The 25073-nt window shown below is 32.8% G+C and overlaps 2 protein-coding genes and 1 long non-coding RNA gene across 6 annotated transcripts; 2 read left to right on the forward strand and 1 right to left on the reverse strand.

The window, feature by feature from the left end:
- The first annotated feature begins 1967 nt into the window (after positions 1-1967).
- LOC112767303 (glycerol-3-phosphate acyltransferase 5) lies at positions 1968-5153 on the forward strand. Its single transcript, XM_025813176.3, has 2 exons — positions 1968-2613; positions 4051-5153. The coding sequence occupies exons 1-2, from the start codon at positions 2071-2073 to the stop codon at positions 4963-4965; spliced, it is 1458 nt and encodes a 485-aa protein (XP_025668961.1). The 5' UTR covers positions 1968-2070; the 3' UTR covers positions 4966-5153.
- Positions 5154-6423: 1270 nt separating this feature from the next.
- LOC140181102 (uncharacterized) lies at positions 6424-8854 on the forward strand. The gene is made up of 4 exons (XR_011875760.1): positions 6424-6576; positions 6669-6723; positions 6812-6940; positions 8711-8854. It is a non-coding gene; the product is annotated as an uncharacterized lncRNA (long non-coding RNA).
- Positions 8855-15753: 6899 nt separating this feature from the next.
- On the reverse strand, positions 15754-19727 carry LOC112766705 (vesicle-associated protein 2-1-like). Of its 4 annotated transcripts, XM_072222455.1 has the most exons (14): positions 19432-19727; positions 19276-19340; positions 19116-19186; positions 18952-19033; positions 18755-18870; positions 18475-18575; positions 18119-18221; positions 17729-17962; positions 17526-17648; positions 17337-17445; positions 17173-17272; positions 16962-17088; positions 16625-16875; positions 15754-16323 (listed from the first exon to the last, which is right to left on the reverse strand). In XM_072222455.1, the coding sequence occupies exons 1-6, from the start codon at positions 19527-19529 to the stop codon at positions 18543-18545; spliced, it is 465 nt and encodes a 154-aa protein (XP_072078556.1). In that variant the 5' UTR covers positions 19530-19727; the 3' UTR covers positions 15754-16323; positions 16625-16875; positions 16962-17088; positions 17173-17272; positions 17337-17445; positions 17526-17648; positions 17729-17962; positions 18119-18221; positions 18475-18542. The 4 variants fall into 4 exon arrangements, with proteins under 4 accessions (XP_072078556.1, XP_072078555.1, XP_072078554.1 ...); XM_072222454.1 differs by lacking the exon at positions 17173-17272; XM_072222453.1 differs by lacking the exons at positions 18755-18870; positions 18952-19033; positions 19116-19186; positions 19276-19340; positions 19432-19727 and having other exon boundaries at positions 18475-18521.
- Between the last annotated feature and the right edge of the window lie 5346 nt (positions 19728-25073).

Raw genomic sequence — 25073 nt, forward strand, 5'->3', positions numbered from 1 at the left:
TACTCAATAAGTATAAATTTGGGGTTGCTAATCAAGATGTGACGATTGCTCCAATAGACTACGGGAAGAGGAATGTTAATATGGCCATGAAAGTTGAGAAAAAAATTAAAAGTGAAATCAAAGTTATGAAAGTATAGCTTGTGTCTGTGGTTATTTTTGTCAAACAAAACTAATCAATTATGGATATATAAAGAGTTATAATTACTTTTGTCAGCAAATCAATTTTTCATGGTTAGTTTTAGTGGTTTAATCATACTTTTATGTTAAAATAATTTGTGCACCCTCAAATGGGCTAAAGCCGTGTATATAATTAACTCAAATATTACACATCACATGCACTTTACCACCCTAAAAAAACATATATGGTTAATTATTTCCAAATTTGGTTTATAAGTAATATGTTAAATTTCGTACCATGCACAAAGAACAGACATTGATATACGTAGGACGATGAAAAGTAATGTATCTTAAATTAGCTTATTTTTTTTATACAAAAATACCATTGATCGGACAAGATACGTAGGCTTCACTCTTAAGTAATGTAACAAGTAAGTAACCAAAATACTCAAATATGTATGAGGCGCCAATTTTAGTTAGGTGTCCAAAACCAGCCGTTTACTACCAATATTATTACTTTTTAAGTTACTATTTATTATTATTGTTATTGTTATTGTTGGAGTTAAGTCATCAATCTCTGCCAACACACTCCCTAATAGTTCTCTTTTCTACGCTGGTAAATTTTTGAAAAATATAATTAATAAATTTCCTGATTTTAGATGGTATTATTATTATTATTATTATTATTATTATTATTATTATTATTATTATTATTATTATATATATGCCAAAAATAAATTTTGTTAATTGAAAATAATAAATTACAAGATAACCACTAAATTAAATTCAATTATATTATGTTCACATAAAAAAATATCATTCATATAATATATATATTAAAATATAAATACAAATTAAAAATATGATAATTTACATTAATAAAATAAATAGAGTTCAAAATTACAAAAATATCTTAAATTAGGATTGATTTCCTAAATATTTATATATAAATCAAATTAAATTGACTTAATTAACGCTATTTATATCGAATCAATTTGATTTGATTTATATAGAAATATTGGAGACAAAATGTATAACTAATTCTGATTTAAAATATTTGCATAATTTTAAAATTTATTTATTTTATTGGCACAAATTAATAGTGTTGATTTTTTGTGTAAAAATTATATTTTTTAAAATAAAAATATTATTTATACATAAAAATTAATCACTATATATTTGTATATAAATACATGCATAATTTAATTTATTTTTAATATATATTTTATATTTTAATATATTTTATACCAATAACTAATTTTAATACGCACCTAACATAATTATTCTTAAAATTCATAACATAACAAACAGAAAGTGAGATTCTCTAAGTTACAATGAACATTCAATTTTTAAATCTTAAAAAATGAGAAAGTAAAATTAAAATACACATTTGATGCTAAATAATGAATACGGAGAAAATCGTAAATTTTTTCTTGTTCATCTATGGAGATAAAACTTGAAAGTTGAAACTATATTTGAAGGTCAACTATATCAATTTATTTGACACTTCTTAATTATATTTTCATATAAAAATACTTTTATGCAAATATTTAGTGAGATAAAAATAAAAAGTCCAAATATAATAAATTAAAAGATACAATATATAATTAATAATATCACTTAATCTCATTCCTAAGGAAACTAAATTAATTACATTTACCAATAAAAAAATAAATGAGAGAGAGAGAGAGAGAAATGACAAGTGGAGTAGTATATGATGTGGCGACTAGAGTTAGTTGTAAAACTGATAAACTGCCTCATGCATAGTCCAAAGCATATTAAAGACTTTTCAATAATAATTTTTCAAATAATATAAATATTCGACCCCCTAACATATGTTCCCCAATCTTACAAGTACAAAACACTACAATTTTCCATTCAACAAGAACCCAAAAAACAAAAAACAAAACCTTAACAAAAAAAAAAATCATCAAAAATTCCAAAAATCCAATCATGGAATCTGTTGTATCCGAACTAGAAGGCACGCTTCTGAAGGACTCAGACACATTCTCATACTTCATGTTAGTAGCATTCGAAGCATCCGGTTTGTTCCGATTCGCCTTGTTGTTGATCCTATGGCCTCTGATTAGGTTAACGGACATTGTTGGCATGAAGGACATAGGTCTTAAAATAATGATCTTTGTGTCCTTAGCTGGGGTACCCAAGTCAGAGATCGAATCCGTGGCAAGGGCGGTGTTGCCAAAGTTCTACATGGATGACCTTCATATGAAGGCGTGGAGGTTGTTTAGTTCCTACGACAAAAGGGTGGTGGCAACGAAGATGCCGAGGATAATGGTGGAGAGGTTCGTGAAGGAGCATTTGCGCGCGGACGAGGTGGTTGGGACAGAGTTGTGTTTCAACAGGTTTGGTTATGCAACGGGCTCTGTTCTTGATGATACCATATCTCAAAGGGTTGCTCACATTTTTGGCCAACAAGGTGCACCTACTTTGGGTATGGCAAGGAGTAGCCATCATTCCTTCATGCAACTTTGCAAGGTAAATATTCAATAATTAATATCAAATTAAATAATATTTCACAAAATTTATGTTAAAATTAAAAAAAAGTCATGATATTTAAAAAAAATATAACATACTACACATCAAATTCAGTATAATTAACTATCAATGAGTGTTAAGAAGCCAGCAGATTTTGTAATTTATAGCCATCAATTAATTATTATTAGTATTTTTAATAGTGTAAGATTAAATCTAATGACGTAGAATTATTCACTTTTTTTTTTCTGGTTAAGTGTTGACAAAATTTTAATAAAAATTCTGACTTCTTAAATTTTCTCTTAACTATCTTACAGATCTGTCTTGTTAAAGATAAAATTGGACTTGATCTGATTTATTTCATCCATACTAACTAAATTTTTTTTATTTAATTTTTAAATTACTTTTGGACTAATTATTTTAATTTCTTCATTGGTATATCATTTTCATGATTAAAGTCATACAACATAAACAAAGTGAAAACCCTATGTGTGAGAATTTTTGTATGAAAAACTTAAAAATTGTAGTTCTCAGACAAAAGTTACGAAAAAAAAAGTTTTCTCATATGATTTTGAATTTCTATAGAGAAAAATAAACATACTAAACAAGGTCAATTTTGGTGAGATTGTCATATTTCACAACATTTCGTGTATATTGTTGTTATTCAACAACATATTAATTAATTAAGGACACAGTTATGAAAGACAAAGATGGAAATAAATTTGAACCTGCCCAAAGTAAGTAATTCATCATCAAGGATCTGTAAACAAATGTGAAAATAAGTAATACTAATTAAAAATACTAAAAATAAAAAATTTCAAAAAATTTTATAAATCTGTAATTTTTAATGCATTAATAATATGTTAAAGAGTAAAGTTTCTATTTTAATTTCTTTAATAAATATTTTTAAATTATTCTTTAGCTAAATTTTTAATTTAACTATATTATTATAATTTCAAAAATATTATATATCCACACAAAAAAATAACTTTTGTATAAATATATATTTAAAAAACTTATAAAGACCAATAATTTTTAATATTTTTTATTATTATTTGACCAGCATAAATATTAAATTGTCTTCTAATAAATAAAATTTTACTAATTTATGTGTGTAAATTTTAAAAAATATGGATATAAACTGTATTAATTCATATAAAATTCTGATAAATATAAATACAAACTATATACTTCTTATATATAAAATTTTTATAAATATAAATATTATTGCTGACCAAATACTTATCAAAAACAATATTTACTGTTGATATAATATTGCTTATACATATTTTATTTAATTGACTTTTAATATTTATTTTGTATTTTAACAAAATTTTTATACCAATAATTAATTTAATAGCTATTTCTTTTAGATTTAACATGGTGGTTATAATTAAGATAACTTTTATTTTTGTGACATAAAATTGAATTTAAATGCAGGAACAAATTGTTCCTCCCTTTGTAACAAGGCAGAAGCAGGAGCAGGAAGCGCTCCGGCCACTGCCGGTGATCTTCCACGACGGCCGTCTAGTAAAGCGGCCGACAGCATCGACCTCGCTACTAATCCTTCTATGGATGCCAATAGGCATTATACTTGCCATAATTCGCATCACCTTGGGGTTCACACTACCCTTTTGGGTGATACCCTACGTTTCAAGGCTCTTTGGAGGCAAGGTGGTAGTGAAGGGCACACCACCCCCTCCTCCGTTGAATGGCAACTCCGGCGTGCTATTCGTGTGCACTCACAGAACCCTAATGGACCCGGTGGTCCTCTCCTCCGTGCTCCACCGCCAAGTCCCCGCAGTCACCTATTCCATCTCTAGGTTAACAGAGATACTCTCTCCAATCCCAACGGTTAGGTTAACAAGAATAAGGAACGTAGATGCTGAGAAAATCAAAGAGCAATTATCAAAGGGTGATTTGGTTGTGTGTCCAGAAGGTACTACATGTCGCGAACCCTTCCTTCTAAGGTTCAGTGGGTTATTCGCTGAGTTAACTGATAGAATAGTCCCTGTGGCCATGAACTATAGGGTTGGATTCTTCCATGCAACCACTGCTAGGGGTTGGAAGGGTTTGGACCCCGTTTTCTTCTTCATGAACCCTAGGCCGGTTTATGAGGTCACTTTCTTGAACCAGTTGCCGGTTGAAGCTACTTGCTCCTCAGGTAAAAGTCCTCACGATGTGGCTAACTATGTTCAAAGGCTTTTGGCTTCAACTTTAGGGTTTGAGTGTACCAACTTTACAAGGAGAGACAAGTATCGGATCTTGGCTGGGAACGATGGTATTGTTTCTTATACTTCGTTTGCTGAACGAATGAACAAGTTGGTCAGAACTTTCAAGCCATTTTTACATTGAAAATTATTCTTCTTGTAGTTAATTAAAAATATATTTATTCAATTGTTTTATTCTGTAGTTAATTATGGTGTGTATTGAAAACCATAATTTTGTGTGTTTGTTTTTTGTCTTTTTTAGGTTTTCCATGTAATACGTTGATTGTTTTGTATATTCTTTTGGTTTTATTAATTAAATAAATTATTCAACAATGATATATGTCTTCACCATAATATGCAGTAGCTATTACTTTTATTACACACAGTATAAAATAGGTAAATTCTACGTATCCAATTCTCTCTAAAATAAAAAATAAGAACAAGTTTAACGATTTGGTCTCCAAACATTTCAAATTCACTTTTTTTTGATAAAAAAGGAATCAGTCATTGGAGAAGAGAAAAGAAAAGTCTCTATACATTTTGAGAAGAAAGAATTCCTCCGAAGAGTGTAAAATAATAATTTGTCACGTGATAAGTTATTATAAAAATAAATAATTATATAAAATAATATTTAATTAACTATATTAAATAATTATATATCTATTTAATTAATTATTTATATTAATAATTATTTATATTAAATCATAATTAATATAAATAATTATACTGAATCAATATTAAATATTGTTTATCTTGTGATATTGAATGATAATTAATTAAATTTGTTTACATAAAAAATAAATTTAAATTTTATATATTATAACATAATTTTTGGTTGAGTTGTTTATTTTTATCTATAAAATTTAAAATGTTAACTAAATTTAAGTTGTCTATTTTGAGTGTTGCATATTATATGTTATATATATAGATAATTTATTCATATTTTATCCATATTTTACCTTTTTATCGAAAATGTTACTTCAACATTTTTGTTATTTCTAACTCAATTTAGTGCATCGAGACATGACTCGTTTGGTGTTCCAAATTCGCAATATTCATATTTTGTCAATCCTGGTAGATTAGATGCTATCGACCTCAATAATGATGACATTGAAAATTATAGCAATATAGTATTCAACATTGGCAATGGAAAGAGGATGAGATATTGATCAGTACATGCTTGAATGTTTCAATTGACCTTATAGTTAGTACCAACCAAAAGGGTGAAACATTTTAGAATCGAATTCACAACTATTGTGTAGAATTTAGTACCAACATAAAAAGGGGGCAGTTGCATGTAAGAAACAATGGTATAAGATCAACAAGGCAGTTGCATAATTTGCTGGTTATTATTGTAAATCCCGTTAAATTAGTAAATAATTAGTTGATAAATTAATTTTTAATAAAGAATATTAGAAATGCAATTATAATATTAAATTAGGATAGAGTTCATCAAAACGAGAATTTTGACATTAATTTCGAAGAAATCGGTCAAAAATTGGGCCGAACGGACTAAACCAGGCCCAAACCGGACCGTGGGCCCAACCGGTTCAGCATTTAAATGAGCCTAAAGCTCATTTCCTTCACCAACATAGCAGAAACAGCAGCGTACTAGAGAGGAGAAGAGAAGGGCACGAAACCCCTGCGTCAACTCCCGAACGACGTAACTTCTCCGTTCGAGCTCTGATCGCCGCACCGTTTGCGGCCACTCGTCCACGGCGTGAAGCTCTATATTTCTACCGGAACAATTTCATTGGTAACTTGTTTAATCACTCTCAGCCTCCTCTTCCCCCAAATTTTCAAAAATTGAGTAGGAATGTTGAATTTTTTTGATTTTTAATGTTTTAGGATCCAATTAGCTTGAGGAAAACGTTCACTCTTGCTTATGTGAAGCTTGGGTAAGGTGAGGATACCATAATTCTATTTTAATTCCATTGAATTTGAGTTTTGAGTATTAAATTGGGTATATATATGTTATAAATGTGTATTAGGTTGTGAATAAATAATTGGAGTTTGAGATTGTGAATACCGAAACTTGGAGGAAGCTGTGCAGTTGAGGTTTTGGGGCTGTGATTGGTTTTAAATAAATTGCCTTGATCGTTACGTGGGAATCGGCCAAGGTATGGTTTAGGTTTCTTGCATTTAGTATATAATGTTCTGTGAAAACTTAGGCTAGATGACCGTAGGATAAGTTAGAACGTATGTGTATATATGGTTTAGTGTTTTGTTATTAAATATGGATTGATGTGGTGCTGATTAGTTGAATTGAAAAATTGTTAATAAGGGATTTGGGGACACAAATATGTAATTCATGAACTATGGTTTGGTTGTGAGATTTGGCATGTGTATATGCAATTATTGATGGTGGATTTGGCATGTGTATATGTGATTATTGTTGGTGTGAAGGGTGATTTTCATGGTGGTTATGGTGTTAAGGAAGAAGGATTTGTTGATGTTAGCATGTGTAGGTTATTGTGTTGGAAACATGGAAATTGTTTGAATGAGGAAAGAGGTTTTGCAAGTTTACCAAAGTTGGTTTTTGGCCGAACTTCGACGAGGCATAACTTAGCCTTCGGACCCTCAATTTGCTCCCAACTTGTTTTAAAGTAAAAATTGGGTTCGTGAAGTTTATGCCATTCGAAGAACAGGAGAAAAATATTTTAAATTGAAGAAGTTATGGTTGTTGGAAAATTGTATCTAAAAAATTGTCTTCTACTACCATTCTACAGCTTTTGCTACTGATTCTGTATTTTTAAAAGAATGTACGTCCACGCATACGCGTGACCCACACGCACGCGTGGCATGGGTTTTGGCGATGCGTACGCGACTGGTCCTATGCGTACATGAAAGGAGCCAACAAGCACGTCCACGCGTACGCGTGACTAGGGGACGCGTGCGCGAGCTGCAGTTTTATATTTCCACGCGCACACGTGAGCCACGCGTACAGGTGGCCCCTGTTCTAGCAAACATGATTTTTGAGTTTTAAAAACCTTATTTCAAATCTCTAAACTTCTATTTCCTTTCTTTTAATCATAAATAGTGGTATTAAACCTGACAATTAGATGAAGCTAGGAAATGGGGATAACTTGGCGGTGCAGTAAAGCTAAAAAGGAAAGTGATGAATTGATTATGAAATGTTACGGATGATTATGTATGATACTTGGTTTGATAATCAAATGAATGATCATGTATGATATTTAGCTGGAATGATTAAATGATCTGAGATATGAGATTTTCTGGATAAAGTACCGTGGCTTGCCACCACGTGTACCAGGTTGAAAACTCGATACTCTGTTGACCCTACGACATAAGGGTGACTGGGCACTTATAAATTCGCAGGAATGTTAACCCCCATTGAGCAATATTGATTATTTAAGAAAAGCTATGCATAGACTCTTGGGGATGCACTTCGAGGGACAGTCTAAGGTTTTCGGACTTGTCGGGTTGGCTAGATAACCGACAGATGAGCCTCATCAGCCAAAGGACAGGCATGCATCATTTGCATACTACTTTAATTACTTGTTTGTGCATTAACTGGGTGTGCTTAAATGTACTTGCCATGTTAATTGTATATTTGTTACCTGCAGTATTTGTAACCTTCTTGTGCTTACATTTATCTGTTTATTTGTCTGTGAAATGCTGACGGAGATGGAGGTATGGAGGAATGGCAGTATGAGACTTAGGTTTTAAGGATAAGTTAAGTTAGGCTTAGAAACTCTTAGAAAACTACCTTTTATAGCTTTTGTTTAATACTTTAAGCTCTATAATCTGAGTGTCGGCGTTTTAGGATTGCCTCTGGCATTCCTAGGACCTTATATATTATGTGTGTGGCACCTTTACCATACTGAGAACCTCTAGTTCTCACACCATACTATGTTGTTGTTTTTCAGATGCAGGTCGAGAGGCGTCTCGTTAGGCGTCTGGACTCTTGAAGCGAAGTGGTTACTGGTTATTTTGTTGTACAGTGATGTGTATATGTGTACTTAGCTTTCTCTCCGCATAACTTGTTCTTTTTTATCCTCCTAGAGGTTTATGGAGAGGCATGATTTTGTTTATGTATATTTGGATTTTGGATATGTATATGTATATATATATATATATATATATATATATATATATATATATATATATATATATATATATATATATATATATATATATATGCGTGTATATTCTCCGGCCAGTCTTGACTTCGCGGGCTGAGTTAGGAGCTTGCTATTCTGTATCTTTGGCTCTCTATTCCTACTTTTATTATCTTATAATTGACATTTAAAGTTTTCTTGACACGCAAGTTATTCCGTTTCTGGAGCGTTGCGCTTTTCATTTCGTGATTTTGTTTTACCCATTTTTCAAGGCTCCTAGTTTATTACATTCTTTCTACTATTATATGTATGTATTTTAATTTTTAGAAGTCGTAGCACCTCTCCACCTCTATTTTACATCCTAGGTGTAAAGCTCTGTGTGCTCGGGTGTTACAGTTGTGATCAAGCTAGTCGAAACATAAGGAGTGGTTTGAACACTGATGATATAAAGGAGTTGGCCTATAAACTTTATTTCACAAATTATGGTCAAAGTTTACTTTTGATCTGAGAGGCATTGGAATATGTTTCGTTTGGAACAAAAATAGAAAAGCCAACTACCTGCATAAAATAGAGGCTCAAAGAGAACCAATGTCAGTGCAATTTGAGCATACTCATCATCATCAAATTTAAAACACCGTTAGTTGAGAAAACCGGTGTGAACTCTCCCGTTCACCCACAAGGATCAAAGAAGAGCAAGAGAAAGGATAAGAGAAAAGCACAAATATCTGAAGATCTTAGCAAAAAAATCATCGATTGTTAAGAAACTATCTCTCATAGAAGATATTAAAAATCTTAGAAAAAAAAAACTAACAGATAGGGAAAAAGAAAGAGAAGAGGAGAGGGAACATAGAGAAAAGATTATGGTAATCAAAGAAAAGGATTTACAAATTCAAACGGCGACGAAAGAACAAGATTACAAACTTAGAAGTATATTAAAAAAATGGAGATAAATGCAAAAGGAGAAAAATGGAAAGAATGGCTAAGGAAAGAGAAAGAAAAATGGATATGTAAATACTTAATGCCGACATTATACGTCTACAATGAGTGAAAAACGACGAGCTCTTCATGAGATTGCATGTGAGAAATAATTAATAAGTGGTTTACTTAATAATTCCATGTATTCATAGAGTTAAGTAGTTTGTTTTATTTTTATTGTGTATTACCGTATGTGATGTAGTATATTTTATTCATTTGTGATGTAATTTTTAAAATATTAGTCAATGTTATGATGTCTTTATATATTGTTTATGATAATAACCATTGCAAAACTAGTCATTTTAAAATTATACGAGAAAAAAATTAGCCATTAAATTATTAATTTTTTAATATTAATATTTTTTAATATATTGTGTATTATTGTTATATATGAAGTTATTAATTTTTTTCGAATATTAATATTTTTAATAGTGAATTATTTTTGAATTTATAAATTTTAATAATATTATTGTAAAAAAAAGTAACTACATTAATTTTAATTATTTTAATTAATTAATTAAGAGATATCACAATTGGGACTAAAATTAGTTTATCCTAATGGAGAAGGGCGAGATGCTTTGAGTTCTTATTTATTGTTTATGACGCAAAAGTTGATGTAGAGTTACTTTTTATGACAAGTGGGCCATCACTCCAAGAAATATACTGAGTACCGTCGGATTCATCAAATAAATCTGCAGGTAAAAAGGTTACCGTCTGATTTACCATTGCCCTTGAGTTGACGGTATAAACGTCGCCGAAAAGTCGGAAATTGCTTATCGGCAGATTTTTTTCGTCCGACACTAATTATTGGCGAATTTTTCGTTGATTTTTTCAATGGATTTGGCGAGATTGTGTTGATGTCCGACGGTAACTTTGGCGCTATTTAACGTGTTTAGGCGCCAAGTTACCGTCAAATTTATTCGACGGTAATATTTTTATTATTTTTTTTATTTTTGGCACAATTAAGCCACAATTAGTAGACTCTTGTTAACAAAATTTTTGGCAGAAATTTAAAGTTAGCAAAAATCAACAAATTATTTTATTAAAAAATAAATGGTCTGAATACAATAAAATGTCACAAATGTAGAATACAATAAAGTAGACAAACAAAAATGCACAAAAGTATAAAACCCTAACACCTACAGATCTCGGTAATCTTCATCATTGTCGTCGGCATCGTGGTCCCCTTCTGAGGCGGCGGAGTAGGTGCTGCCGTCGGTGCCCCACCAGCAGCGTTGCCATTGGAACTAGCAGTACCGCTGCCTCCAGTGCACATCTACTGGCTGTACTCCTTCATCTGCTGTCGCAACCAATTAATCAAGCTACTCCAGCTTCTCCGTCAGGTCCGAACTGACGACAACGCGTGCAAGAAGCTTTCAATACCTCTGCTCAGACTGCTCTGCTTGCTGGCGAAGCTCCTGTGTTAGCTTCTACACCTTCTCTCTCTAGTCGACAACTTCCTAGGGATCAGCAGGAGTGGTGGCAGAGGCAGTGGCAGAGGAAGCCGCCAACACAGAAGAGCAGAGGCCACTGGCGAAGAACGACTCCAACCCAAAGCGGCGATTCTTATGGGGTTCAAAGTGTAATACCCTTACTATCAGAATGTCACGCTTCTAGCTGAGCCACTCTGATAGTAAGGGTGTTACATTATGGTATCAGAGCAGTCTTTCCTGAAGAGCTTGAGGAAATGGACTGACTAGGATTCATGGCATTCTCTGAGAGATCCCTCATGCTGGTGGTGGTGATGCTGAGGGTCGTTTCCTGATGTGATGATTTGATTGTTGATTTGATTATGTGTTGGGCCGAAGGCCGTGATTGTGTTTGGACTGGAGGCCGTAATTGGTTGGATCAGTAGTAAGTTTTGGTTAAAATGGTTCCTTAGTAAGCGGTGAAATGTATGAAATGTTATTTTGCGTGAAATTTTTATAAAAAAATATGAGCTTTAGATTTGGATAGTGAACTAATGACCACTGTGATTGAAAATAGTTTTACTTAAAACATCTTCTTATGACAATTCTTAAAAACCCTCTACTAAGAACCAGCGAGGATGATGTTCTCACCCCCTACAGACTTCCCTGAGGACAAGGAAGCTGATGAAGTTTTTGCTAAGTCCTTAGCTGTACTGTTTCTGTTTGTATATATATTAGTCATAGTTTTCCCTCGCCTTTGTTATTATAATTTTGTAAGAGAGATAGGAGTTGTATAGTTTGTATGTATATAATATGTATAAGTTACTTGTGTAAGAAGTTTTGTATATATGTATATGCATGATAGTAGTAAAAATTTAAAAGTATTTCCAGTTTTTCCAAGAAAACAGCGATACGGTTTCAAGTTAAATGCTCATATCTTATTATTAAATATATGAAAGTCGTCGTAATATTCTCGCTATCAGAGTGGCACAACTAGAAGCGTGATATTCTGATAGTAAGGGTGTTACACAAAGGCAGTCTCGCGCCAAACCCTATCAGGATCTAACACTGAAGTCTCAGATCCGGCTTCGTCGTCCCCACTAGGCGGCTGAGATTGCTGGGTCGCAACCTCCAACCTCTGTGTGTACTCCTCCTACGTCACATACGTTAGTTGTGATTAGGATAATAGTTAAATAATTGACTTTAAACCAAATAAAGTTAAAACTTAGGATTAATTTAAACTCACATAATGGGTCGCAGATCGCTCGTCAGTAAATCTCTCCTTGTTTGCCTTCAAAGTATGGGTATACTTAAAGGTCTCCGTCAGTGTCGCCTTACGATCCAATGACTTAGATTACAAATTAATATATCAACCAATAAAATAAACAATCAAATTAAACAATGACAGACAAATATATATGAACCAAAATACAGGAAATCAAAAAGTATGTTAAATCATCATCCTTGTTTATTATTATGATAATCTAAAATTCAACAACTAAGATCATCATCATATAATTCCCAAACTACTGACGATATATGGTTATAATAAATATCATCATCAAACTCAATAAATATTTCAAACGCTTAACATACTTATAGATAGATATACATAATATTGCTCACGATCTCACATTAACAACACCATATAACACCTAATAGATTAATGATATCTGAAATTAAACAAGTTAGAAGAAGATTAAACTACTAGAAATTAAAATTAAAAGAAGTAGATGAAGTAAGAAAAAGAACAATAAGAAGCTTTGAGTGACAAATACCCTTTATCTTTGGTCCTAGATATGAAGTATTGTTTTCTTTCTTGACTATTATTCTATTCTTCATCATCATCACCCCATCATTATCACAAAATTCAGTTAAATAATAGCAAACTTTGGTAAATGAATTCAGGTTAGGAAGTTGGGAAGCTATAATACAAATGCTAAATGTTTTGGGTAAAATACTTTCCTATTACAATTCCAAAGACACCAACCATCCTACATGCTTACAATCTAGTTTAACCATTCTAAATTAAAACAAATCAATATTTTTACATATTATAAACTAGTCAAGCCGTATCAGAATTAGTTCAACTATGAACCCATTTTGTATATTATTCAAACATTCTCTCATCATCAACCACACAAATCAACCAATTAAACTAACGAAATAGTTCTATCTCAGCTCAGCTCAGCTCAGTTCAGTTCATATAGGACTATATAAATATATATCAACAGAGCAAGGCTAACACCAAAGATCATATTCAAAATAAGAATGCTTATAAATCACTTACATGCTTATAAAATAAATGAAATTAAAAAAATAATTCAAGTAACTACTAAAACATTAAACAATGCCAAAATTTTTACTAGTCTGCTCTTCGTCTTTATAAAGGTCGCCGACTCACCCGTATATCTCGACGACCTGGGTGAAGTCCTGTTAGTGATGTTTGTTAGACGGTGACGCTTGAACCCCTTATTATCTCTAAAATAGGTCTCCAGTTCCTTCTTGATGTTTGGACGGATCCATGATGTTAGGTAGTCTTTTCCCTAACGAACGTCGCTAATCATCGGCTGAAGTCATTTAGCTGCTCGATAGTCGTAGATCTTTCTGATCATGAGATTTTGTTCTGCATCCCATATAAATTTCAACTGCACAAAGTGATTCACCAAGATTAGTTAGTCGGAATAAAATACAGTTCAAATACAGTTAATTAATTTAAACCAAATTGGGTTTTTACCGTCCATTTCTGAAACCATCACTCTTTGGTCTCAGTCGAGATCTGCGTGTAAGTCGACCACGGGTGTTCGTACATGGACTTAATGACCTCGGTGATCTCCTGTGTGCAAGTATTGGAGTTTGAGTAAACTTGTCACACAATAATAAACACATAGAAACACGAAAACTTAAAATAAACAAACTTAAGATTAAAAAATTAAACTCATGACTGCATGCCATCAGGCCAAATCCTCAGCCAGATGACAGGCGGTGGTGGAGGGATATTCTGCTGGGAGCACTGAAGGAATCACCCACCGCGGGCTCTGTCGACATTGTCGCTACATCTGCAGGGGGGCGTAGCAGAAGGAGGCACCCAGTTCGGGTTTAGGACCATGATGAATTGCTAGTCTACTGGACCCGCCTGTGACGTCACAGAGGTCAACGGGGTAGAGGGTGATGACTGGGTAGCCTTAGGGAATTCGATGGAAGCCTGCCCTTTACCACGACCACATGATCCACTCGACCTACCTCTGCTACCTGTTGTAATGTCTGTACAACAAATACATTAATAATATAATAAACACCAATAAATAATAACATAAGAATAAACTCAAGAAATAACAAATAATTCTAAAAGTGTTTTAGTTTAGTAAATTAACCAAAAAAAAAAAAAAAGAAATCACATAGTATTTTAGATTCAAAATAATTAAATTAGAATGAATAAATGTTTTGGTTAGTTTAGCAAACTAACAAGTGTTTATAGAGCAATAAAACACTAATTAGTAATTACAGAGGAGAAAATTTTTTTCATTAAAACCAAAATGAATATATACATATATAATATAACAGTATGTGTCAAAAGCTAACACATGTACATTAGTTTATATTAGTTCTATTGTAAATGCTATAAATATCTATCATAATACTAACTTAACAAAATCAAATAGCCCAAAAGCTATGGATAACAAAATAATTCAACAAATAACCCAAAACACCTAAAATAAGAATTTTAAAGAGGAACATATTCATGTCACAATTAACACAGATATCTATCAACCCTAAACATAATTCTAAGATTTTTAAAAATATAATTTTAATTTTTTAATTTCACTGAAAATCTTATAAAATTTTCGACAAAGTCTTCCCTTACACTACAAGAAACATCGTTAAAATCGACGGCCAAATCGACGGCTAAGCCGTCGATAATATTAAATATCGACGGCAAAATGGACGGCGGAGGTGGTCGCTATTAAGCTTGTCGATTTTTAAAAATTTTAATAAAATCGACGGTTTGCTTTGCCGTCGATAATAATGTAATAAAATCGACAGCGTTTTTGTCTATAATATGAGTTTTAAAATTCTACACTCTAACTAAAATCGACAATGTTGCCGTCGATATTATTATATAAAATCGACGCCATTTCTGTCGATATTTGATTCAATTAAAATCGACAACAGTTTCGTCTATAATATGCTTAATAAAATCGACAACATTGCCGTCGATATTTGATTCAATAAAATCGACACAGTTGCCGTCGATTTATTAATTTAGATACCGACAAATTCTTTGTCTGTATCTTGTTTGTTTTTGTCTATTTTAAATTTAAAAAGCGACAACTTTTCCGTCGATTTTAATAATTATATGTTTTAATTATTTTTTTTATTTGAAAAATAGTAAACAATTAATGCAAATAAACTTTTAAATATATAAATAAAATTTATACAGAATATTAGATAACAAGACAAATAAACTTTTAAATATAAAAAAAATTATACTGAATATTAGATAATGAGTTTACAAACTTATCAAAATAATAAATAATCCTCTAACATAAAGACTCAAGATAAGATAAATAACTAAACTTAGACTTATATTCGTTTAAATTGCAATCCCCTAATAATCCAAAATATTCAAAGTAAAGTAATTAAATAAGATTTTCGGTTGCCTTTGCTTCCCTTATACTAGACCATATAATTCATATAAGATAGATGATAGGAGTGAATCTTGTGTATTTCTTAGCTATGGCCTATGGCCCTCAACACAAGGGATACAAATGTTTAACTACAGCTAGAAAAACAATACTCAGCACACATATTTTCTTTAATTTGATGAGACTAACTTCCCTTTCAAGACATGTTTTAGTGCTAAATATTCTGACAAGGTCATTGCTAGCTCTTATTCACCAAATCCTTCTCTCATTATTCTCTCTAATGGTGCTAAACCAGTCTTAGATCATCCCTGAAATGTCTCATCACCATTGGGCACCTTGTTTGGATCACAAATTCATCTTCAGACTTCAAATAGTCCATCGTTTGTAGAATCTGCACCAATTCAAAATGAGATCTTAAACACTAAAATTTCCCAAAAGCATCTACTTAATCGAGATTGAGTAGCCAACAACTCAAAATTGTCATCTTATGACAACAAGGTTGAAGAATAGAATAAAATTGTCATCTACTTAATTAAATATTCAAAGTAAAAAATACTCCTCAAAATAGCCACGGTTTTCTTCGGAACCAAAGCAGCAAGTATATCGAAAATTCAAAATCACTTCAGAAAGCAACAACAACAACAACAGATGAAACGAAAGAAAAAGAAAGAAAGGAAAGGAATGGCGCCAACCTTGCAAATGAAATCCAGGGAATGAAAGTGGCGGGATTAGAACAGAACTAGAAATGCTGAGATCATAGCCTAGATGCTGCCAGTACATTCAACAGAACGATCCACTCCTCCATTGGTCATTTCAGCAATTAAGTAACTAAGGCAACAGCTCTGTTCTTGCAACAGCAATTAAACTCAGAAAACGTACAAATATAAGCGCTCACGTTTGTCTAGCGCTGTTCTTGCTATGCCTTTTTCTTGCAGTTGCTCACCTAATTCCCAGAATCATTAAAGCAAGAAAATTAAAGACAGTATTCAAAGAAACTAAATTTCTATAGAATGGCCCATAACATAATACCTCTTATTTTAGACTCAATATCTAGTTCTAAGCTTTGCTTCCTGTGAATATGCCTCAGAACAGGCAAGGCTTTATAGAGTAAGTAGTGCAGTCGATGTAATTTGACACTGGAATTTACCTCTCGGTCCTGTTAAAACAAAGAAGATAGTTACACAAGGACATAAGGTAAGCAAGTTTCAAAAGTTTCCAAATTTCATCATATGCCATCTACCCTAAGCACTGGAACCTCCCGCAAGCAGGCTTTGCAATTGAAATTGCCTGAACAGAATGGACATGCATTCTCAACTTACTTCCGGGTTTTACCTGGGTACCTAATTTAAGACGATCAGTGAGAGGCTGGAAACTCTAAAGTAGTAAAGGTAAAAGGCTATTCACCTTATATCAAAATGGGAAGATTATCAATTCCTTCAAGATGGCTGCATATAACAGTTTTCAAGGTAAAAGGCTTTGGAAATGCATTCTTTGGCATTCCATCTTCGTTATCCTATTCAATTAAATAATTAATTAATTAAGTAATATAATAATAATAATCAACTCAATTTAATTAATTAATTATATTCTCACCTTCAACCATTTGTTAGCTACGCTTTTATATCCAGTGGCAAACACAATTGCATCAAATTCCTTCTCCGTGTTGTTTCCAAATATCACTTTGTTCTCAATTCTCATTATATGAGAAGGAATAACCTGTTATATATGTTTTGTTGGTATAAGAAATTACATAAATTAATTAAAAAAATAATATTATTAATTATTTAAAAACATACCTTGATTGCACCGTCTTTAATCTTGGCAATGGTTCCAACATCAAGAATTGGAGACCTACTAGCAGCTTCCTTCAGATAGAATGGTCCCTTATTTGGACGACGAATTCCAAATTGAGAGAGATCACCAAATTTAATGTTTGCTACAAAAGTGATCACACTTTTCACAATATTTACTGGCAAATATTTCAGCATGCGCATACCTTGATGGATTAGTTCTTTGGTGACCACATGAACCTACAATTACAAAATCAAAATCACTAATTAAATTTTTATTTTACAATTATTTTGTGAATTTTTACTGTTGAAATTCAACATTATGGAAATTAATAAATAAATAAATCTGTTAGAAAGACATATAGACAGAAGACTAGTTGTCAAGGCATTCATAACTGTAGTGTTTTCTGTTGCACTTTGAGCAAAAGACAACTCCACGCTTATCATTCCTCTGGCACTGATGATACATCAAACTTCCACCCTCCTTGCTTTTGCTACCCTGAGGAGGCAACATTGTAGTGAAAATAAAAGTTAAGCCTTCATCATTAACATAAAAAATAATGATCGTGAAGATTAATAAATGTGAATTTTCTAAAAAATTAAAAAGCCTTCATCATTAACATCATTGTTACAGCAACAGCAACAATAACACAACAGCAACAGCAACAAAGACACAACAAATTACAAAAAAAAATAACTAAGGCAATAACAACTAAACAAGACAGCAAAGGATAAGAGAACAGAGGACCTACCGAAATGACACAGTGAAGCAACAGGCAAGACGGCGCGACGGGAGGTGTACTAACCTTTTAACAGCAGCTTACATCTGTTCAGCTCCTCTTAAGTTAGTCACCTGCAAGCATTAAACAAAACAGCAGTCCAAATAAACATCAAGCTGGAGAATAATTAATCTGAAAAAGCTTGAATGGAGAGAGCATAATAATGGGGAAATAAATGCAGAAATATATGCCAAATGTTTAGAAGAATAAATAATTAAAAATTTTGGAGAACCAAGTGCGAAAACTAATTAACCATATCAGAGGTGATGTCATCTTCAGTAGTTCCGAAGGGGACAAGTGTGCTCTGAATGAGAAATTTGTCTTTGCATTGCATATCAAGTGGTTCTGTTCGCTGAGCTTGCATAGTAACTGCATCATCCAACACAATACATGTATATAACACAATTATGCATATACAAGGGTTGTAGAACTACAAGAAGAAAAGAATACCAGTAAAATCACATGTGTCCTTTGGCTTGATGATGCCTAAGTTAGGTCTAACACAATATTTCTTTGGAGACGTTGTTTTCACCTGCACATTGATTCGAAGTTGAGGTTTTTTACTTTTGCATATTCATTCAAGATTGGTTTAGAAAAGAAAGAAACGAAAGTACCTTGAAATCAACATACTGATCGGACTTGTTTACAATGTGAACCTGGCACGAGCTTTGTTTCTTTAATTCAACTACACCGCAAAGAAGAAAGAAAGAAAGAATGTGAATTAAGGAAGAGTAGATATACAGAAGAAGCTGTTGGTGAAGAAGATGAACTTACATAGAAATCTGAGTTCGGGTGGTTGGATTTGAAGAAGCTCGGTGGCCGGCATGGCTCTGGTGTTTCTACAAATGATAAGAACAAAAAAAAAGAGCGTCAAGACTGAATTGAATGAATGTATGTAGAATTGAGCATTGCAAATGACGGTAACCGTACGTGGAATGGAACCCTAAGAAAAGAGAGATGGAAGATGAAGAAGAATTGACGAGGATGGTGTGATGTGTGTGCAGAGAGAGAGAGAGAATGGGATTCATATGAATGAATTATGAAATGAGTGAGAATGATAGAGGAACGACGGCAGCGAAGAATTACGGCGGCGCAACCGTGAATTTGGGGTAGAATAAGGGAGAATTGTGTTTCTGGTGATTGGGGAATTTGGGGATGAAATGGGAAATTGGGTTTCTCAAAGTTGGAGGCGGGAAGAGGACGCGGGTAATTGTGTTTTTAGTGATAAAAATCGACGGTATATTTGTCGATTTTAATTTATAATAAAAGCAACATCTTAAACGTCTATTTTATATTTTAAATTTATACCGTTTATTTGATTTTAGAAAGCGATCTAGACCGTTTAAATTTATCGACGGTAAACGTTGTCGATATTTTAAATAATAAAATCGACGCCGTGTTCGTCGATTTTAAAATAAAAGTATTTTCTACCCTTCGTTCGTCGATAGTGTGACGATAATAGAATTAAGGTTAATTCACCATAAAAATATCGACGAATTGGCCGTCGATTTTAATCTTTTATTTATAATTATTTTTTTTGACAATATCGACAGCAAGCCGTCGAAAAATATCGACGGCAGAAATAGCCGTCGATTTTTGGCGTCGAAAAAAACGCTTTTTCTTGTAGTGTTAAATTCAGATTTCTCCACCCTTGAAGGATTTCATCTAAACCAAATATCCATCAACCTTTCTTAACTTATTAATTTTTTCAATCATTATAAAGGTAACATACAAACAACTCAATCATTATTAATACAGTAAAATATTTTTCAAACAATTTCAACAGCAGGAATCAGCAAACAGCTAAATAATTCAATATTTTTTAGCAATCTCAGAACCTAATCTAACCTATTCTAACCTATCCTAACCATCTAAATTAACTAAAACAAAAAATTAAACTAACTAGACTCTACTAACTAATTAATTAACTTGAATTAACAGAATTTGAAATAAATAGAGTTCAAACAAAAAATCTTGAATGCAGAACAAGAAAAAACGGAGAAGAGGGGTGGAGGTGCAGTGACGGCAAAAGCAGAAGTGGCAGGGGCGTTGCAGCAGCGACGACGTTTGCGGCAGTGGCGGCTGAGGAGGTTGACGAAGAGGAGAGATGAGAAGGTTAGAGAGAGTGTGGGAGGGTGAGAGATTAGAGAGAGAGAGAGAGAGATGGGTGAGAGGTTAGAGAAAGAGAGTGAATTCGAAATGAAGGGGGAGAGGGTTCATGGTTCCAATTTAGGGCAGAGTTACCGTCAGATTTACCGGCAGATATTTTTGACGGTAACGCAGTGCGGATCACCAAGATGCAGCGTTCCATTAAATGTGTCATCGTCGAATTCTTCTGCTGGTAATTCCGACGCTAAATTTGGTGCCTATTTGTTGTGGTTTTCTGCCAAAAGTTAATTACCGGCAGTTTTACCGTCAGAAGCAGCTATCCGCCGGTAATTATTTGGCATGACTAATTCCACATCAAACCCGTCACTAAATCCGACGGTAAAGTTGCGCTAATGTGAGCTGTTAAATCCGACGGTACTCAGTGCATTTCTTGTAGTGCATATATAGAGACTGAGATGAGTTTTCTACTGGAGATACATAGACACATACATAAATACACAAAGATACATAGACATAAAGATACATAAATTTTGTAATGTGTTTGGTAATAATGTACAAGACACACATGTATAAACCAAATGCCAATTTTACCCTCTGTGTCTTATTGGTAATTTAAAAATAATTAAGGATAAAAATGTCAAATTTTGTGTCCTGTGCATTATGTCTCCGTGTCTCAGTTTTAAGAAGAAACACTAAATACATGTATTTTGTGTATATTTGTGTACCACCATATCCATTCAAATATGTGTTTCAACAAACAAATAATGGACGTGTTCCACCGTGTCTAACAATTAGTGTCCATGTCTCAACAAACAAACACAACCTAAATTACCCCTTTATGACATGTCTTGTTATTATCGGATGAAATACATTAGCTTATCATGATTAAACTCTTAATCTAACCTAAATTTTGTTTACCTAATCAATTAACTATGTTATAATTTTGAGAAAGTATTGGGAGACAATGATATTGCTGTTCAATGAAAATAAAAAAGAGATTAAAATAATATAATAATTAATTTAATTAATTTTTAAGTTACTCATTTTGAATTCAAATATTAGGGTCAGTTTTTCTTTTTCAACATTAACCCTAATTCTAATTTTCTTTCATCGCCGTTCTTCTTCTTTCTTCTCGGTGCCGGCATTCCTTCTTCCTTCCTCATGTTGCCACCCTCCACCGCACCGAGCCCCCCTCTCGCGTCGCCCTCCTTAATCGCGCCTCAGCAGGCGCATCCTCCCTCATGTCGCTCTCCACTATACTGCTGCGACACAAGCCATCGTAGGCGCGGTCGTTGAAGCTCGCCACTAGGAAGCTGTGCGAAGGCCTCCTCCTTGCTCGCCACTGGGATTGTTGCGATCCTGCTCCCCCGACTGACGCCCACCAACACAGTAATCTCTTTTTTGCAGTGCTGTTTCAATTTTTATGTTTTCGTGTCATTAATTTTCCAGGTTTGAATAAAGTGTGTTGGATATTTTGTATTTTTTTAAGGTTTTTTAGTTTCTTTTTCATGAGGTTGGATGTTTAATTTACTTATGCTGAAGACCAAAGCTTTTGGGATGTTATTGAAGAAGAGCCAAGGTCTTTGGGTCCTCTTGTTCTACTCTATAGAGTATGGTTGTGTGACACCTAGTGTTTAGATGTTCTTTCAGTTTGGAAACTGAGCACCATGGAAACTGAGCTCAGCACTGCAAGAAGGGTTTTGCAGCAGGAATTTTTGGCTCTTCTGCTAAGCCTAGATCAATCAGGGCTCAAGCTTCTTCTGGTTTTTCTTCTATTACCGATTCATGCCTTTGATTTGTTTGGTTTATTAGATATATTCTAAGATTTCTATAAAGTTAATCAATCATATGTGAACTATGAGGTGGTTGATTTTGATTTGCATATACACATGTATATTGGTTATACGTGATTTTCATTTCATACCTAGATTGCTAACTTGATATCTGATTTTGTTGTTGAATTGCAGCAAAGATTTATATTGCAATATAAAAGATGATTTGTTGGATAAATGGGCATATTTGACAATATAGAAATAGAAATTAATGCATCATAATCATGGATCAATCTATGGCTTTGATTTTGATTCATTATATTTATATATTTTTCACTATTTGAAGTTGCTATGTTATCATAGACAGTAGGCTGTCTAACATCTTCAAATTGAGACACAATTCTGCATTTTATTGTGCTGCTTTTGTTGAGTATTTATATTCTACGTTACAGGATGAAATATGTAAATCCATTTCTAAAATAGGTGGTATTGATGCAATACTCACATGTATAGAGGACAGTGGTGAGCAAGGCAACAAAGCTGTGGCCAAAGTGTGTTGCTCATTACTTTCGAAGGTATAAGTCGAAACCATTTCTCCTCAAAGGCACCTGGAGGAGAAAAAAAAGAGAAAAATAAGAGAGGGGGTGTTTCTATGCAAAATAATAGTTTTCATACTACCTATGGTTCTTTTGAGCCGAAGTTTATTTTGGTATTTATATTTTTATTTGTTAAAATGAAGCTACATCACTTGGAGCTAAGTCGGTTATAACCGTAATGTCCTTGCATATGTTACATGATTGCCATTTTCCACACTACACCCAACTTTGAAGATATTGTCAACTTTAGCAAAACATCTTTCTAAAGTTGAATGTAACATCATTCTTTTTTAATGTTGAAAGACTCACCTTGTATCTTAAATGTTTAATTAATCAGTTGGCAGGAAGTGATACAAATAAGAGTGAAATTGTTGGAAAAGGTGGGATAGATAAGCTAATCAAACTTTCTACCAGGTTTAATGATGACCCTTTTGTTTTGCAAGAGGTACAAACCTGCAATTTCTGTTGAGAGCTTGTGTAAAATTGTTCAAACTATTAATGACACTATTTTGTAGAGATTTAGTGAAAATTTCCTGGTTTAATGTAAATTGTGCTGCTCCAAATTGTTTTACTTATTTATTATGCTTAATTCTATGATTATGCTTCCGTAGCTTTATTAATCCAAACTCCAAAGGATGTGAATTAACTGATTCTACTGTTGCTTTTGAAATGTGGAAGGAAATACTGAAATTCAGATTTATTATGCAGATTCCTGTCTTCTGATAGATTTGATCCTTATGATTGCCAATATTTATAAAATCCAGTGCATGTCCTGCAGAAACTCTTACAAAAAAAAAGTTTCCTGATATACTTGGATTTGTACCATATCTTGCATCTCAAAGCATAATGGAAGTGGTGGAGAGGACAGGAGCTACCAGTGAAAATGCTATCATTTCTTCTTCAAGTCCAAGAGTTTTGAGAATTGGGGTGCTGTTTACTTTGAATTCTGTCATTGGAAGATCAGGATAAGCCACAGCCACCTATTGAGAATCCTTTTTCGGAGACCCTTAAGAGAACAAGGTCTGGAAATACTGCAGGATCAATGAGGGTGTTGAATGATGTGGGCGAGCTCAATAACAAGTTGTATAGGGATTGAGATACATCATATACTATACTTTAAGCCATTTAAATGAAGACGGATGTTCATTTTATTATAATTACGGATGGTTCTATCCATTCTAAAGTGGATGGTTATTTTTGGTATACTATTTGTAGTACAATTTATTACCCTGTTGTGTTAATGTAAACAAAAAATTAAAAGGAAAACTGAAATAGGCTGGATGTTCATTTTACTAGGTAGGCTGATGGTTATTTTCATTCTAATTTGGATGTTTAATTGATTTGTATTGAATTTAACATAATTTTGCCTGAAGAAGACTTTGTTAAAAGTATTGTGAGTATGGAGTCTATTATAAACTGAAATTTTACTAACACGCTTAATTCTGTTTAAGTTAGTCATTTTCTTAAAATTTAAATTAAAAAATTATAAAATATATGTCATTATTAGATTAAGTGTCTAATAAATGAACAAATTAATCGGTGTGTCTAATAGCAAGAATTCTTATTGTAATTGATTAATACAATAAGAATTCTTGCTGTTTATATTGCTCTTATTCATTGATTTTTCTTTTTCGCATCAATGATTGAGATAAATCATGTACTATACTGTAAGCCATTTAAATTAAGGCGGATGTTCATTTTACTATGATTGCGGATAGTTCTTTTCATTCTAAATGGATGATTATTTTGGGTATACTATTTGTATTATAATTTATGACCCTATTATGTTGATGTAAGCAAAAAATTAAAAGAGAAACTAAAATAGGTTGGATGTTTATTTTACTAGGTAGGCCAATGATTATTTTCATTGTAATTTGGATGTTCTATTTATTATTATGTTTCTTTTAGTAGAAAAAATAAATTAATAAAAAAGTTGTAACTGTATTCATAAACACGTGAGTAAGGGCAAATTAGGATTAGTGGTCACTGAACATAGCACGTAACTTCTTATTTGAGATCCTATAGGGAAATTGACTCTGCTTTTTAATTTCTCTAGCATTTTTATTTTTGGAACGCCGTGAATAGTTACTCACGC

The sequence above is a fragment of the Arachis hypogaea genome, chromosome 17 (assembly GCF_003086295.3).
Source record: "Arachis hypogaea cultivar Tifrunner chromosome 17, arahy.Tifrunner.gnm2.J5K5, whole genome shotgun sequence".
Taxonomy (NCBI): Eukaryota; Viridiplantae; Streptophyta; class Magnoliopsida; order Fabales; family Fabaceae; genus Arachis; species Arachis hypogaea.

Coding starts and splice junctions, on each gene's coding strand:
- LOC112767303 (XM_025813176.3), top strand. CDS start 2,071: ATGGAATCTGTTGTATCCGAACTAGAAGGCACGCTTCTGAAGGACTCA. Junction 2,614..4,050: donor CCTTCATGCAACTTTGCAAG/GTAAATATTCAA, acceptor ATTTAAATGCAG/GAACAAATTGTTCCTCCCTT.
- LOC112766705 (XM_072222452.1), bottom strand. CDS start 18,169: ATGATAAGCGTGGAGTTGTCTTTTGCTCAAAGTGCAACAGAAAACACT. Junction 17,963..18,118: donor GTGCAACAGAAAACACTACA/GTTATGAATGCC, acceptor TTGTAATTGTAG/GTTCATGTGGTCACCAAAGA. Junction 17,649..17,728: donor TTAAAGACGGTGCAATCAAG/GTATGTTTTTAA, acceptor CATATATAACAG/GTTATTCCTTCTCATATAAT.